Source organism: Labrus mixtus, chromosome 23 (assembly GCF_963584025.1).
Source record: "Labrus mixtus chromosome 23, fLabMix1.1, whole genome shotgun sequence".
NCBI lineage: Eukaryota > Metazoa > Chordata > Actinopteri > Labriformes > Labridae > Labrus > Labrus mixtus.
Genome location: NC_083634.1, coordinates 9,953,905 through 9,970,544, shown reverse-complemented (window position 1 = coordinate 9,970,544; position 16,640 = coordinate 9,953,905). Strand labels below are relative to the sequence as shown.

The window sequence follows — 16,640 nt, the reverse complement described above, 5'->3', positions numbered from 1 at the left end:
GCACCTCCAACAACAACCACAGCTGCTCCAACAACAACCACAGCCGCTCCGACAACGTCCACAGCTGCAGCAACAACAACCACAGCTGCACCAACAACAACCACAGCTGCTTTAACAACCACCACTGCTGCACCAACAACAACCACAGCTGCACCAACAACAACCACAGCCGCCCCAACAACCATCACTGCTGCTCCAACAACCAGCAGTGCAGCTCCAACAACAACCACAGCCGCCCCAACAACCATCACTGCTGCTCCAACAACCAGCACTGCAGCCCCAACAACAACCACAGCCGCACCAACAACCACCACAAATGCTCTAACAACTTCCACTGCAGCTCCAACAACCACAGCTGCTACAACAGCCCAAGCATTTCCAATAACAACCACCACAGCAGCTGCACCTGTTTATAGGGTTCAAGTTATGTTGGTAAATGAAACATTTACAGATGCACTTACAGACCCCAGCAGTGCTCAATACCAAGATCTTGAAAGACGACTTGTACCAAGAGTAAGTATTTTTAAGATGTCTTGAATTTTTATGACTGCATGTTGTACCAAAGAGAGGGATTTATATTATAACATTGTGTAGATCTGAATCCTCTGTCTGTTTATTTGTATTTGTGTAAAGTTTGAATCGAGGAAAATTGTGGCTAAACCAACTGAAGGTCCTAATATCTTATTCTTTCTTTTTTCAGTGTAATGAGATATACCGAAGACAATATGGTGCCCGCTTTGTCAAATGCTCTGTTAATGGTTTCAGGTAAAATATGTTTTTTCTGACGTGGATAAAAAGCCATTTATTTGTATATAGGATTTTTACTTTTACATTTACATGACATTTTTCACATTCTATGTTTCTCTATCAGTCAGCAACAGAATAACCTAATGTGTTGTCCCACTTGGTATCATTATACAGTGCTGTTCAGACACGAGTTGATGGAGTTCAAGTGGATCTTGGAATTACTTTTAACCAAACTACTCCAGCTGAAGACCTCCCACAGAATAGTGATGTTGCTCAAACTCTTGTTCAAGCTGCAAATGATAACAATAATGGCGATGTGAGCTTTAATGCCAATGCAGTTTCAGTAGTTGGTAAGTTATCATTACTAAATGTTTCACTCTGACTAGTATTTGTAGGCTTTTTGAATTTGAAACCAATGTCAGTTTGATATAAACTCTGATAAGAAAATTTTCTTGGTCTGGGCACAAATGATCATTAACTTATTGCCTTATAATTACTTTTTCATAGACGGTCCAGTTCCAGTTGCACCTCCAACCACTGTAGCACCAACCACTGTAGCACCAGCACCAGCCAGTGCAGCACCAGCCAGTGCAGCACCAGCCACTGCAGCACCAGCCAGTGCAGCACCAGCCACTGCAGCACCAGCCACTGCAGCACCTGCCACTGCAGCTCCTGCCACTGCAGCACCAGCCACTGCAGCTCCTGCCACTGCAGCACCTGCCACTGCAGCACCAGCCACTGCAGCTCCTGCCACTGCAGCACCAGCCACTGCAGCACCAGCCACTGCAGCACCTACTTCTGCGTCAGATATAGTTGTAAACGTGACTTTCAGATCTGTTCTCATCCCTTTTACAACTGATTTGCTGGATACATCATCCCAGGCTTTTCAGAACCGAGCTTCAATGATAAAGACACAGGTGCGTCCCAGACATCACAATCAAATCTTCATACTCAAGAAACCTATAATTTATTTGATTTTCTGATCACAATGATCTTATCCAACACATAGTGAGGTGACCTAAGGCAAAATATTGCATTGAATATATTGCATGTTTTTTAATATTTTTGTTTTTGTTTCTGCAGCTTCAACCTCAGTTTCGAAATGCATTTCCATCCTCATTCAGGTCTTTGGACGTCACCGGCTTTAGGTACTTTTTCACAATGACCAAGTTACAATTTTAGATTATTATCTTGAACTTGAATCTGACAAAATATTATTTCCTTTCCCTCTGCAGAAATGGATCAATCGTCAATTTGATGAATCTTGCATTTCTCAGCACATTTGTTCCTAATGGCACTCAGATTGCAGAAGTTTTGGTCAATGTTTCATCAACTGTAGTTGGCTTTGACATTGAAGGAACCTCTATCACCATTAATGGCATATGTAAGAAATATTCAGCTCTGCCTGATCCAAAATGTATCCATTTTCAAAAGTGTTTATTCAACTAATATGTTTTCATTTTCTCCTCATTTACAGCTTCAAGTGGAATAAGTCACAAGATCAGTCTCCTCACTGCATTGTGTCTGGTACCCTTGTCATGGCTACTGTCAAACCAGCAATAGCATCAGCATTGATTACCAATTAAAACAGAACAGGACTGCCATTACTGGTATGAAAACTGATTGCGTTGTGAGTAAATATCCAAGATTGTCGTCAACCTTGCTTTGGATGAACTCACTATAAATTGAACTTTGCACTGACCATTTACTAGTTATGAGAGTGGATTAGATTTGTCTGTTGAAACTGAACGTGTATATCCGGGAGGGTCCAGGACCCTGGGCCGAACAGAATGACTACATCTGGTCCACTGAATCATCATTAGAATTATCAACAATACAATACAACATCACTTCTATTTAACTCTAGGATATCAGAAAATTATTGCACTATTCATGAACAATTGTGTCTTGATTTACTGTGTACTGTAAATTATCTAGTGAGAGTAACTCATGCTGTCTTGTTGAGTCTTGTCTTTTTTGATTGCCAAACAGGTAAAACCAGCCACACTGAAAAGAAAACTGTAAAATCACTCTCATTTCTGCCTGAACTGTATTTAAGTCTTTAGTTTGACATGAGCAGATAGAGAAATTGTTGATGTTTCTGTGAAAAGGTAGAATACAAAGTGGATTTTGGTAGTCTTCATCTAATTTAACTTTGTACAAGTTTAACTATAACTTATAATAATTTAAATCTGTCTGTATTCACAAATAAATGTAAAATTCATGTTAAGCTTCAACAGGATTATTATAGATAGAAAAATGTCTTTAAACATTTTAAAGGAACACATCTCAAGCTGCACACCCCTTAACTAATGTATTCAATTATTTTTAAGGGATATCTATTCAAAAACAATGCACTGTCAACTTTCTTATTTATTCAAATTATATTTATGTAATACTGCATAGCTGTATTCTGTGAGACTTTTTGCTGTTTGTATTATACCTGTCAGAAAGTTTACCATGATCAGAATAAAAACTCTTTGAAGAAATTATATTTTGTCTTTTGATTTTTGAAATGTTGGTTTGTTAAAGAGTGTGTCAAGGTATCTATATGGTCAGTAGCTTTTATTTGAGCATAGATTATGTAGTGTCCCACCTGAAGGCATGTATTTATGTTCCTTATAATCAACATTTATATAGAGTGGTCATGAATAATCATAATAGTATTTCAGTATAATAATGAACTAATAGACACATATTATGCAAGTTAGATAAATAAATAACAATAGTGTGAGGGTTGCATATTATAAACATAACATAATCAACTAAGGATGAAATGCACAAAGGCACATGTGTACATGAATTCAAACTGAGCCTACAAAGTGAAATCCGTCAATGTAGGTGAAGCTTTAGGTAATCCGTTGAGGTTTTGCATGGTCTAAAAAATGTGAGGTCTCAAGTTTCATACAAGCTCGCTTTTGGGGTAATTAAGTAATAAATCTTAGGCTAACCTGACATTTACGAGAGGTGAAGGAGGGAAAAATACAAGAAAAACGACCATCATTCCAAGAAAACCTGACATACATGTTATGTTGGTGTGTCGATGTCTGGTCACAAGATGGTTGGCCAGATATTTAGCCCATTTATCAAGAAGACATGACATTGCTGTAGGTTTTTTGACTGCTAACTTCTGAAAATAGCATGTGGCAATGTATGGGACATGGCTGGGGCTGTGAAGCCCACGTGGGGTATGGCTGGAGCTATGAAGCCCATGTGGGACATAGTTGGAGCTATAAAGCCCATGTGGGACATAGTTGGAGCTATGAAGCCCATGTGGGACATAGTTGGAGCTATAAAGCCCATGTGGGACATAGATAGAGCTGTCAAGCTCGCGTGGGACATAGATAGAGACATGAAGCCTGTATTTCATGAAGTCGGAGAATCTAATGGTGGAGCAGGCGGATACCATCTTCACGCCCTCAGCAAAATAAGTATATATTGTGGGATATTCTTTGTCTTGGTGAGTCGTCTGCAGGCGGCTCACTGCTTTGGATTCTGAGAAAGATGAATAAAGCTTTCAGTACTCAGTTTGTTGGTCTCCTGGGTCCAGTCTCTGAAGAAAGACAAACAAGCTTTAAAACACCAGTTAGAACTTAAAAAGGACAGTTAGATTTAGAGTTTAAAATGTTGATGTCTTTGTTGGTCCGGTCACAGGCAAAAACTGACCCTGCCTATTTTCCGGATTTCTTAAAAAAAGGACACTACAGTTATAAACAATGCTTGTAGTTTTATATAATCGATTTTCACAATAATATCTTGCAGTCAGTCTGTTGCAGTCATCCTTGTGTCAGTGAAACCTGTCCGCTCAGAAAGAGAGAAATAGGAGTGGTGCACATTTTACTTTGGATATAAGATTTTTTTTTTACTCAATACAAAACAAACATGTTGAGAGATGTGTGTATCAAAACTTCCATTTGGCATTTTTAAGCAAATGTGTATGACTATACACAGAGTACATTTATAATTGTAAACTTTTTATCTTTCACTAATAGAAATGAGGAATTTGTTTGTTTTACAGCAAGAAGGAAGAGGAAATCTGTACAACAATCGAGAGCTGCTGCTTTAAGCTGGAAGTGAAATAGAGTCAAGTTTATAGTGATATCTCTGATTATTACTCTGTTGTCCAACTAACTGCAGGACAAAAATAGATCAAAAACTTAATATTTAAATTTGCGACCACTTAAAAAAAAGGAAAGAAAAAAATGAGGCCTCTCCCAAAAATAAATGGAGCACCATATTGCAATACAACTTTTACAATTTTAACTATGTTATTTATTATTATTATTATTGTTATAATTATTATAAGTAGGGCTGTACTGTGGTGCAGTGGTTAGCGCTGTTGCCTCACAGCGAAGAGGTTCCTGCTTCGAATTCCAGTCGGACCTGACCTCTCTATGTGCAGTTGGCATGTTCTCCCATGTGTTGCACATCCTCCCACAGTCCAAAGACATGTTTTTTAGGTTGATTGGTGACTCTAAATTGCCCATAGGTGTGAATGAGTGTGGCTGGTTCTCTGTCTCTATAAGTCAGCCGTGTGATTGACTGGCAAACAGTCCGGGGTGTACCCCGCCTCTCGCCCAATGACAACTAGCATCGGCTCCAGCCCCCCGCAACGGGAAAAGTGGTATAGATAATGGATGGATGGATTATTATAAGTAGTAGTAGTAGTAGGCTTAGTAGTGGTAGTATTACTATTATTATTGTGGTAACTCAGTTCCCAATATTCACTAACTAGTTGCTTATAACCATGCTAATTAGTAGCATACTTGCTGCTTATTAGTCATTATTAAATAATTATAAATACAGTATTCTACATGACCACAGTTGATTGCTAATAAGCCATTAACTAAGAGTTTGAGCTCAATACCCTCCTCATATAGGGTATATATTAATGGACGAAGCCTGAGTGACGCACGCCAGGGGGTTCCAGAAATCCCGCCTCAGCCTAACTTTCAGTCAGCCTAACAATAGGCCGAGAGCCTGTCAGTCATGTCAGCTACGCACCGTACAGTGTGTGCCCATGATCACACTAACTAATCGGACCTATGAGTTTGTTGTACCAGGCTGCAAACATGTTCATTTCTGCTGTAAAAATAGGATTTTTCGGCTGTGGTGTGTAAGTGACTTCAGGGGCTCCTGCATGGAGCCAGCCTCAAGCGGACACTCAACGAACTGCAGGATTTTGCATTTCCGTATTGACTTAATCTTTCAAGACCGGAGGTTGCCAATGGTTACGGTTTCAATGTTGCGAGCCCCCCACCATAATGCCTCGCCTAGCATTTTATCTTCAAACAGTTTTCCAGGGACCAATTTCTTTCACATTTGTGCACCTTTAATTTAAAGTGTTACCATAATAATTATTATTATTACTATTATAACTAGTACCAGTATTGTTATTATAACAATATGTGAACTACAAAATCCAAAACGTACTTCCCCAGTGTTGCACGTTGCTCTAACGACCCCCGCCTTGTGTTTCACTGCTCTCTCGGTCTCATCGATGGAAAACATGAGGACATGCAGGTTACTGTAGCCCTGATGATCAGCCGAACCGGAAACGGAAAACGCATGGATTAGTGTGTTTACAATTCGCTTCATCCTGGGCGCAACCGGCGTTAGCCTGCCTTCCAAGACAAAAGAACCAATTTGCACTTGCAGTCTGATGCTTATTGGAGCACATCGTTTCCTATAATAATACCGGCCTATTTCACTGTCTTAGTGCGGAATTGACGGACTTGCTGTGTGTGTGATATCTGCTGCAGCGTCTGGCCAACCACCATCTGTGGAAGTGGGACAAGGGAACAGATGGCGCATCCAACCCGGCCTGTAGGGCTGCTGACGCTGACTGTTGGGACAGGTTTGGGGATGAGTGCCAAACATTAACACAGGATGTTGTCTTTCTCTATTGTGCAGTACACTAGGCTATATTGTGCAGCCTTGACGATGTCAGTGTGACTCGGACCAGGGCTTTTGACAAGAACCATCGCAGATTTGTCGACATTGATGAGCGACGAGTCGACCGCTTGCGTCAACTTAATCCCCTTTTGACGCGTCTCTTGATCGGTGAACAATGGTTGACAACCGCTACGCTACAGCTCTGGTCATCGCCTGTGTGCTGAGCATACTGGCCACTGTGTATCTGTCGGTGGCCGTCGGGACGCAGCACTGGTACCAGTACAGCAGCCCCACCGTCCGAGGAGAGGCCAACGTGTCTGAGCTGCGCTCCCTGTATGAGGAGTTCATGGATGGGGAGTTTGATGAGAAAACCTACAGCGACACACTGTTCCGCCTCAATGGGACTGTGGGCCTGTGGTGGCGGTGTGTGCTCGTCCCTGCCAACGCGAACTGGTACAAAGAAACAGGTATGTAGCCTATACAGCTGTCATAAGCTGCCCAATTACACTGCTCTGTCACTTCTTCTACAGGCGCATGAGTAATCCAAACTGTAAAGAAGTGTTTTCAGAATGAGCCACACCTTGTCTCAGGTGGATGCCATCAGATGTGGCTCATTCATTCCCCAGATATAAGCTGTTTAAACCCTTGGGCTACTGGTGCTATTAGCTCTACTTTGTGGCTCTTATGTACTGCGGGTTCATTCTGTTTATTTTGATTGATCACCAAGTCTACGTCACGTTCTCCGCCATGCATGTTGTTCTTAAGGCTCCTGTGAGGAGATTTCAGCTGGTTATGAATCAGAGTTCAATTTAATTCTGAAGATTCTTTATCACCTACAAAAGCAAACAGGACCATCAGCTGTTTCTTTGATTATATTCACTCCTGGAATTGCTTGGGGAAGGTGTCAGATGAAGGGACTCATTTCACTTAAAGGTTTTTGTTCGTTTTTTTACATTTCATTTCAACATGTTCCCCACTTGAGATTTCCAAAATCACAACATATGGTTGGCTATTTGCCCAATCAGATGTATGTTAAAATCAACTATTTGGGCTGTGTTACAACAAGCAGCTAGTAGCCTTCTTTAAATTTCTGTGTGATCTTGTGGTCCCTAAAGATCACAGAGTCGGATTAAACTGAGAAGATTTATATCAAGCCACTCTGTTGTGTGACATTTTAAAGTTTAAAAAATGTAGCCTATAGGCCTACATATTAACAAGATTAAAAAATTTAAAAAAGTATACGATATAAGAATTAAAGTAAAATATATACAGTCATCGTTTATACAGTTATCTGATTTGACATCTTTTAACTATTAGGCTATATCATGAGTAGTTAAAGTTGATATGACGCTGTTGATAGAAAGCGGAAATAATTGCTATTCCTCTGGGTGTTTGCACACACACATTATAGTGAAATGAAAAGGATGTATTTTTATTAAAGTTAAACTGGGCCCTGTCAGTCACAAATTTGATTTGGTGGGGGGGGGGGGTCACAGATATTTTCCCCCATTCAAGGAGGGGCATGACAGAATTAAGGGCCCTTAAGTTTGAGAAGCACTGACTTGAATCATCTGCTGCAGTGGTTCCACTGAATGAGAAAAACTTCAAGAATGTAGCCCAGAATTTCTTTTTTAAAATACTTTTTCATTTTAAGTGATTTAAAGTAGCTGGATGAATACAAGACTCAGACACAGGGTCTTTGTGTTAATTTCGTCTTTCAGATGCAAAGATGGCGCTGGAGTGTCGAAGCTTCAGCCTAACTCAGCAGTTCACTCCCAAGTATAAAGAACCCGGAAACCACAACAGTGGAGAGGACATGCTGCGCACATGTAAGTCTCGTCACAACAGGTTATTCTAATAATAAAGCTTTGTGTAAAATCTGTAACAGATTCAGCCTCTTCTCTGCCTAATACAATATGTATGAACAATATGTGATATTGAATAATACATGGTCCCTAATAAGGGCAGTTTCTTCTGTCATGTTTAAAAGGAGGATTAAGATGAAGAAATCGATAGCTTTGATGCACACTGACTCATTACTTTCTTTGTCTGCATGTACGTAAAGACTTGTGGAGGTTCCAGTTTCTGCTGCCGCTGGTGTCCCTGGGTCTGGTGGTGCTGGCGGGCCTGACTGGGTTCTGTGCCTGCCTCTGCCGAAGCCTCGCCCCCACCCTCGGCATAGGGATACTTCACCTGCTGGCTGGTAAGATCTGTACTGTTCAAGTCGATATGATGGTTTATCAAGCAACTACATCTAAGAATCAGTTTGCACCAACTCACAATTAAATACATTTTTAAAAAATCATGTGCAGTATGTAACACGTCAAAATCAGAATGAAGTTTATTCCTAATGATCAATTTGTGCAGTAGCAAATAGGAAATCTTAATTTGGTGAGGGAAACTTTCATGAATCTATTAGAAAACACCCTTTTTATTGAAAGAGGGCACTAAACTGTACAATCATGCTAGCTGTGCTGAGAGCCTAATTTGAGCTTCATGATAATGTCTGAAGACCATGTTAACACGCCATGGTGAGCAGATATAAAGTCTATAACAGGTTTAACATGAAATGTATGTTTCAAAACAATAATCTAAAGGAGTCCCCTGATTTTGTGCCCTGCAGGTCTCTGCACCTTAGCCACAGTGTGCTGCTACCTGGCTGGGATGGACCTGCTCCACAGGGTGTCAATGCTGCCTGATAAGGTGGATGGCTCCCTGGGCTGGTCCCTCTACTTGGCCCTCATCTCCTCTCCGCTCCACATGATGGCCGCTGCACTGCTCGTGTGGGCGGCCCGCAGCCATAGTCAGAACTACTACCGCATGACCGCCTACAGGGTGGCATAGACTGCGATTCTGCAGTGAATTCCTGCCCTGATGAAATATGCCACTCAGACAACAAGATGCTTTTTTTTTTATAATGGTCTCAGAGGAATGGGATGTGGGTTAATCTATGTGTTTTGCCCTCTGATAGATTAAAGTGCAGGCGCTCTATGGTTATGACCCTATCTGCTGCATTAAAAGATTAAGGAAGGGTTAAGGGTTATTGGAATTTTTTATCAAAAAGGTTGAGAAAGATGTTGAGATGAGATTGCAGCATATGGTCAGAGAAACTTAACGGCAAGCTGAAAATGATAAGCTTATCTGAGTTCCATTATCAAAAAATTCTTCCAAGTTCTGAATAAGGGGGGGGGGGGGGTCACAATTGAAAAATATTTTTTTCAAGAAAATAGTACCCTTTAGTTAATCGCTAACAATTAGAAATGCATTCAATCAGATGCCTAAAAGCTGTAAGAGGGCAAGAAACCTGAGAGGGTTGAATGATATAGCAAGGTTTAACTATTCCCATGGATAGCCAAACTTATTTAAAAGAGAATATTAAGCTTACGATTAACAGGTTCAGTGACCGATTGTACCCGCAGCTGTTCACACACAGCATTCATGCGCCATGTGGAGTAATTATAGACAGTTCACATGCGCTCCCATTCAATTTTACCTTCAAACTACAGATTTACTGATGGGTGTGGTGACATTTCCCCTTTGTTCGATTATCAAAAACACCTTGCTGTAGGAGTACGATGTACTGGACACACCCTGAGCTTGTTTCTGTGAAACTGCAGCACTGTTAGTTCAAGTTTATTGCATAAGAGTGCTGTTGTGTAGTCAGTCTTTCACTTCAGCTGCTTTAAAACAAAGTCAGGGAAAGAAGGCTTTAGTAAGGAGTACAGGGAGATTGGCATTGATTGTTACTATACATGCTGTTATAATTGATCTGGTACACCCTTTTTTTAAGTGATGTTTATTTATTCATGCCATTATTCAGGTCAGACTTTGTTTATAATTTTTTTTTTCACCCATGGTATTGCTTTCTTTGTTATTTTCAAGCATATTTGTAACATTTTGATTCATTTTTTAGGCTTTTGTAGTTAAAAAAAAAAAAAACCCAAAGGTGGACATTTTGTCAAAACTGTCGTGAACTTTCCTCGTTTTGTTGTCCTTACATACATTGGTTTCCTCATCCTTTGTTATCTCAGTTGTATTATTTATTTAATGAGTTCCTCTGTGTATTATTAATTTATGTCATTTCCATTCAACAGGATCTAAGGGAAAGCGTATTTCCCTGTAAGGCATTATGAATGTAATTCAAAGGCCATATGGTGATAAACAACAGTATTCTTTTGCACTTAAATTATTGTTGAACATATCCTGAATATTGCTGGAGTGATCAGTCGTGAATATATATTTTTTAGACAATGTATATGAAATAAAATAAAAATACATTTAGAAAAGAATCGCTTTAACCCTAAAAGCCATGCTATATGTCTGTAATATATTAAGCACCACCTTTCACGGTTTCAAAAAACTAAAGAATGTCTGAAAATGATGCACTGTGTGTGGTCTTATGGGTATTATGATGAACAAGATGTATTTTGCATATTCAGTATTTTAATTCAAGAAATTGTTCTATCCCTGAATCCTCTATAGTGTAAACACTAAATGACTGTAATTGTGTGAGTCAACAGTGAATGTGTTGTTCATTCTATGGACCTGAAACCATGACAAATTTCCACCTAAATATTATTTGTGTGACTGTACAGTATGCGAGTGTATTTATGATTAGTCCATCATCAGCTGTCGTTTCAATAAACGCTTTTTGTAAAATTGAATTAATGGTCACGTCAGTCTCATCATGTCAAGTCCATCCTCAATCTTCTTCCTCCGATGCAAAACTCTCTTCGTTAGCCTGTTGCTCCTCCTCTGTCTGCACCCGGATTGCAGGAATGATCACACGCCTTTTTCTTGCGAGGGAGAGAGCGATGCCCTTCTCGTAATAAGCACATTCATTGATGAAGAAAGGATAAAGAGGTTCTTTTCCTTTATAACTCAGTGTTTCACCTGAGAATGTCTGGAACAACGGGTCTCCCGGGTGAAGCAGGCAGAAGTCTCTGTCCTGTGGGAAAGAGAAAACAATTATAGATTGAATGCTAAGTAGCGATAACAGTGAGCTTTACAATTTGTCTTTTAACCTCTACAGATTAGGTTTAACAACAGCTTTGAGGTTTTAAACTAGTTTTGTTTGCATTTATTTTGTTTGGATTTTAAATGTTTAACCATTCACAATGAGGCCTATAGCCTATGTACCTAAATATATATCTTAAACAGGGCTAGCCTAAATTGTTATACTATTCTAAGCTAGCAATTGGAATATGTTCTATATTGCTCTCTGTTTGTTATGATAGCTATGCTAGCAATGAGGATAACATGGAGTATGTGTAAAGGCTTCCCTGTTTCTCCTACTCTTCCTGTTGAGCTTTAGATATTTGGGTAGTTGTTAAGTTATGAACCTTGACTGGAGACCAACATGTTAGCTAAACCCCTTGTCCCTAGTTCACCATTTAAGCTAACCACTTCAGAGCTTTAGCAATGCTATAGTTTTACACTTCTTACAGATATGAGAGTTGAATCCCTCTTACTGTATATCTACCTACAAAGCAACTGAATAATATACACTTGCCATTATATCTAATGTTAGTAATAACCTGGGTGTCCCTCACAAATGTACTGAATAAAAAAATATAATAAGTAGGGCAGGATTGCAGGAATGCAATACTGCCACAACTCTGTGAGTCTCAGGATTGGTGATAAACATCTCAAACCCACATCCCTGACATCACCACAGATCACTTACAGTTCCGTGTAAGTGGAAATGTTTTTGGTTTTTTTAATTCACAAAGCCAGTTATTTTTAGAAGGATTGCAAGTCATGCAAGTCACGGAAGTTACAAAAATCCTTATCATTATCATTATAAGGCGCTATTATCTTTCATTTCAATCCAACCATTTCTACTCTTCAGTCACATGTCAAGACTGCAGTGGGATCACTATTCACACATTCACAATGTTTTCATTTTTCATTCACGGCTGTGTGTCATTTTTTATTCCATCTTTAAACAAGCAGATGTACATTTCAGTACATATAATCTAGTAACCTAAAAGCCTATGTTCTTACTGGATCAAAAAAACACATGTTCATTATTTTAAGGGTGTTTTTTAATGCTGTTGATGTGACCCCTGATGTGACCTTTTCTACAAATTTCCACACTGAAATTTTCCAATTTCCACACTCCGCCACTGTCTACTGACTACAAATACCTAATTGATTAAACTTTAAAATTTGCAAAAATTTATTTTTGGAAATGTACCGATTGAACATATGATTCTTTTTTCGTCTGTAATAAATATCATGTTACATATTTCTTTCTAAAACCTATCTTGGGAAAATAATCAGAAATGTTACATAATCAGGCCAATATGTAATCCAGTGGAGTTTATGGTAAACTGATTTACAGGATGCCATGGCATGTAAAACAATTTGTGGACATCATTGTCTATAACGTGCTTGTTATGAACAATCCTAAAGCAAAGGGCCCCACCCTGCCTTCCGAACATTCAGACTGCACATGGTCATGGTTTAATAATACAAAGAAAATGACACCTCATACGCACGCATACAAACACTTACTGGAAAAGAAATTTAAATCTTCTATACACAGCAGGCAAGGTTAAAGACAGGTTATTAAATATGAATCATCCTGGCACAGTGTGAAATGCATGTGAACAAAAGGCGATATTTTTTCTCTTGGGACAAAAGGCCTAATTATGTTATTTAAGCTGACCTGTAATTCATTGGCATGGTCATTGGCTATTTATAAGGAAATAATTGGCCTTTATTTAGTCCTACAAAGATCAACTTCTTTCATTAAATCTTAAGGCCACACTTTTTATCAGAGCGTACCTGGAGTTGAGGATGAATGGCTGCGGTGATGTTGCGTGTTTCACTGTCTCTTGGGTAGTCAATGTTTTTAACCATGGTGAACACCTCCACAAGTCCTCCTTCAAAAATAGTACCTTGAAAAAGAAGCAAAAGAAGCAAACATGGGCTTTAAGAAAAAAAAGGGCTTCAACATTTGTTAATAGTGTAGCAAGGCCAAAAATACCCATTGTGGAACCTGAACTCATTTGCACCTGAGTTGAAGAAATGGATCCAATCCATCATGTGCTGCACGCCTAATTTCATCGCTGTATAGATGTTTGACCTCACCACCCCATGGGGTTGGGGGCCAATCTCCATGGCTGTAGAAAAAAATGAATTTTAGATGTCAAATATTGCAGATAATCAAGCGTTCAAATGCTTTGAACAAGTTGGTGTTCTGCTAAAAACTTACCAAAGCCGTGTTTTCCTACTGAATCAAGAGAATATGATTCTTTATTAGAGACGTCGAAATGGATGTACCTCATTGGTACGTCGGGCAGCTGCATCTAGAGTGACACATCAAACTGAACTTTAGATTTCAAGCATGGTTGAGTCAAATTAAGCCTTATCAAAAATATAGTACATTTCAAACAACTAGAACTGTTTAAAATGCTTTGCTGACATAGGCAACAGAAAACAAGGTTAACTTTCAGAAAAGTCATCATGTTCCCTGGCGGAAATCAAGATAAAAATATTCTTGATAGAGTCTAACAGAGTCTTTAAAGGCTGCATGCCATTTACTTTTATATGAGATATAGCTGCTACCAGTGGATTCCATGCTTACTAATGAAAGGGCCCAGTGGGATTATACATAGGGGAAAGAGTGCAGGCCCACAAACAGAGCCTTGAGGAACCACACAGCTGAAGGGGGCCCTCAAGGATAAACTGTTCCTCGAACTAGTAGAAATACCTAAAAGTTTGACTAGAACCAATTAGGAGCCATTTCCTGGAATCCCAGCAACTCATCACGCATGGTTAGATTTTTAATATCAAATATTTGTTTCTTGGAAGTTTATTGAACATGTGAGGTTTACTGATTTTTCTCTTGAATGTAAGTACTTGCCTGCAGGTATTTGAATATGTGCAGGCAGATCCAGTCACAGTCAGAGTATGCGATGAAGCACAATCCCATGTTGGCGGTGGTGTTGTGAAGGTCGCAAACAAGATCCACCGATTCACGAGTTCCTTTGGGACCCAGCAAGGCGTTCAGATCTCTTGATCTGATCATTTCGTAGGGTGGCCTGTCTGACAAGGGACAACTGAGAGACAGAGAACAAATCAGCTTGCCACTCACCGCACACGACATAACTGTTAGCATAAGCTCTGACTTCTTCCTTACTTAAGGATGGCATGGGTGAAACAGCGGTTCAAATCTGTGTCAACATATCTGCGGCAGAGCTGCACAGCCTTTGGGTTCCCCAGAACCATCAGCACTGACAGTGGTTTCTCCTCTTTTTCCTCCTTCAACGCCTGCTTCTTCGCTTTAAGCAGCTCTCTAACCAAGTACACCCCAGACAGCTCATTGCCATGGGTACCGCCACACACCGCGACCCGGGGCAACCTTGGCAAACACAGAACCTCCATCTGACTGAAAGCAGGCAGAGATACAGTGGAAAAGGTGGAGAGATTTTAAGTCATATGCCACAAAATATGCATCGTTTTTTTTTTCTCAAATCCTCCTGTCATTCTGTTCATACACTAATTGCATCACTTTTTGATCAGTATGAAGTACTTTCAAATGATACCAAAAGAAACACGTTTTCCCCTCTTTTTTTGTCATGTATCAGTCACTCCAGTTTTGATTTCAGTGGGTACATTGTAGATAACAGTGCAACACAGAGCAGAGATATTGATTTTTGTAACCTTACCTCGCCTTTCTGCTGTGCTGGAAAACTGTACAGGGGCAGTTCCGGGTTTAAACTTAATACAATTACTGTTCTCTAAAGCAGCTCTGAAATGAAAAGTCTCCTAACCGAAGAGGAAAGCTCGAGGGAAAACCGGCTGAAATTTCAGCTCGACATTCAAAAATAAGAGAGGAAATGAATGACGAAGCAACATACTGGGCATCTTACCCAGTCTACCCTTGCTGTTACCTTTCTCTTTCCTCTCCCCTACCGTTTACCCTCTTCCACCCTCTCCCAGGCTTTCATGCAGTTTCACTGATTCAGCATTCTCATCCCAGCCTCTGTGCAGGCTATAGCCGCCTGTTTTTGCAAACTCTCACCGTCTCTCTACCACCTCTTGTCCACTGCACTGTACCACACTGTATCGTAGGCAGGGTGTGTCCTGAGTGTGACGTGATGTATTGGTGGCTTCCCTCCATCCCAACAGCTGTGAGGTCCACAACTCCCTGTCTCTCTCTCTCAGCCCCATGTATAGGATGGTAGGTTCCAGTCTGCCTTTCAGACATTTGGCTGAAAATAAATCTGCTGGCATGACACAGCAAGAGAGGCGCCTGTGGTGTGTACAGTGAAAGAAAGAGTGTTTATAATCAGCTTTTGCTTTAAAGAGTATACAGATTTAATCCTAAACTGTTTAATAAAAAGATACTACTTTTTCAGAATGGTCACAGCATTTTCTCCCTCTGACATGCGTTATTTATTTTTTAAATTAGATTAATTTATTGGATATGTACAGCTCTTTTGTGTATGTATTTTTCTTCTGTTGTGTTATTTTGTGCTGCTTTGTACTGTAGCCTGACAAGAATGGATTTCAGAGGCCAAAACAAACACATATAAATGAATTGTTTATCACTCAAAATTAATTTTAAATTAACTTTAAAGCAAATAAAACAATGTTTATTAAAGCTGCCTGACATTTTTTAAGGAACTATAAACGACATATACATTTTTGCAGGACACTTTAGCACCCTCACAGTTATGCTAGCACGTGGCTACATGGCAGCCACTGTAGCAAAGTGTAAGGACTGCTAATGTTTGCTAATCTACAGTAAACCATAGACAGTAAACACACAGTACAGCTAAGGCTCATGGGACATTTTTAAAGGGTAGTAGAAATTTCTATTTCTTACCAGACTATGGCGAGTCAGCAAGTACTGAAGTGTTGATGTGTTAGCTTACAGTTACAGTTACTTTTGCCCCTAATGCTTCAAGTCAATTATTTTTTTCTCAATGTATACAAATTTTGTGGTACATTTTGGAATTTAACAAAGAAGTCTGCTACGTAGC

General features: G+C 39.7%; 2 protein-coding genes and 1 long non-coding RNA gene across 4 annotated transcripts; 1 reads left to right on the top strand and 2 right to left on the bottom strand.

The window, feature by feature from the left end:
- Positions 1-2,444: 2,444 nt before the first annotated feature.
- On the bottom strand, positions 2,445-2,869 carry LOC132958143 (uncharacterized). Its single transcript, XR_009666730.1, has 2 exons — positions 2,747-2,869; positions 2,445-2,608 (listed from the first exon to the last, which is right to left on the bottom strand). It is a non-coding gene; the product is annotated as an uncharacterized LOC132958143 (long non-coding RNA).
- Positions 2,870-6,304: 3,435 nt separating this feature from the next.
- On the top strand, positions 6,305-11,306 carry LOC132958141 (claudin domain-containing protein 1-like). Its single transcript, XM_061030771.1, has 4 exons — positions 6,305-7,109; positions 8,364-8,471; positions 8,708-8,845; positions 9,266-11,306. Exons 1-4 carry the CDS (start codon positions 6,818-6,820, stop codon positions 9,484-9,486), a joined length of 759 nt encoding a protein of 252 aa, XP_060886754.1. The 5' UTR covers positions 6,305-6,817; the 3' UTR covers positions 9,487-11,306.
- On the bottom strand, positions 10,878-16,361 carry LOC132958139 (N-acyl-aromatic-L-amino acid amidohydrolase (carboxylate-forming) B-like). Of its 2 annotated transcripts, none has more exons than XM_061030768.1 (7): positions 15,677-16,361; positions 14,792-15,040; positions 14,516-14,711; positions 13,865-13,958; positions 13,665-13,772; positions 13,435-13,547; positions 10,878-11,590 (listed from the first exon to the last, which is right to left on the bottom strand). In XM_061030768.1, exons 1-7 carry the CDS (start codon positions 15,886-15,888, stop codon positions 11,345-11,347), a joined length of 1,218 nt encoding a protein of 405 aa, XP_060886751.1. In that variant the 5' UTR covers positions 15,889-16,361; the 3' UTR covers positions 10,878-11,344. The 2 variants fall into 2 exon arrangements, with proteins under 2 accessions (XP_060886751.1, XP_060886752.1); XM_061030769.1 differs by lacking the exon at positions 15,677-16,361 and adding an exon at positions 15,321-15,670.
- Between the last annotated feature and the right edge of the window lie 279 nt (positions 16,362-16,640).

Coding starts and splice junctions, on each gene's coding strand:
- LOC132958141 (XM_061030771.1), top strand. CDS start 6,818: ATGGTTGACAACCGCTACGCTACAGCTCTGGTCATCGCCTGTGTGCTG. Junction 7,110..8,363: donor GAACTGGTACAAAGAAACAG/GTATGTAGCCTA, acceptor TTCGTCTTTCAG/ATGCAAAGATGGCGCTGGAG. Junction 8,472..8,707: donor AGAGGACATGCTGCGCACAT/GTAAGTCTCGTC, acceptor ATGTACGTAAAG/ACTTGTGGAGGTTCCAGTTT.
- LOC132958139 (XM_061030768.1), bottom strand. CDS start 15,888: ATGCCAGCAGATTTATTTTCAGCCAAATGTCTGAAAGGCAGACTGGAA. Junction 14,712..14,791: donor TTCACCCATGCCATCCTTAA/GTAAGGAAGAAG, acceptor TCTGTCTCTCAG/TTGTCCCTTGTCAGACAGGC. Junction 13,773..13,864: donor AGTAGGAAAACACGGCTTTG/GTAAGTTTTTAG, acceptor TTTTTTCTACAG/CCATGGAGATTGGCCCCCAA.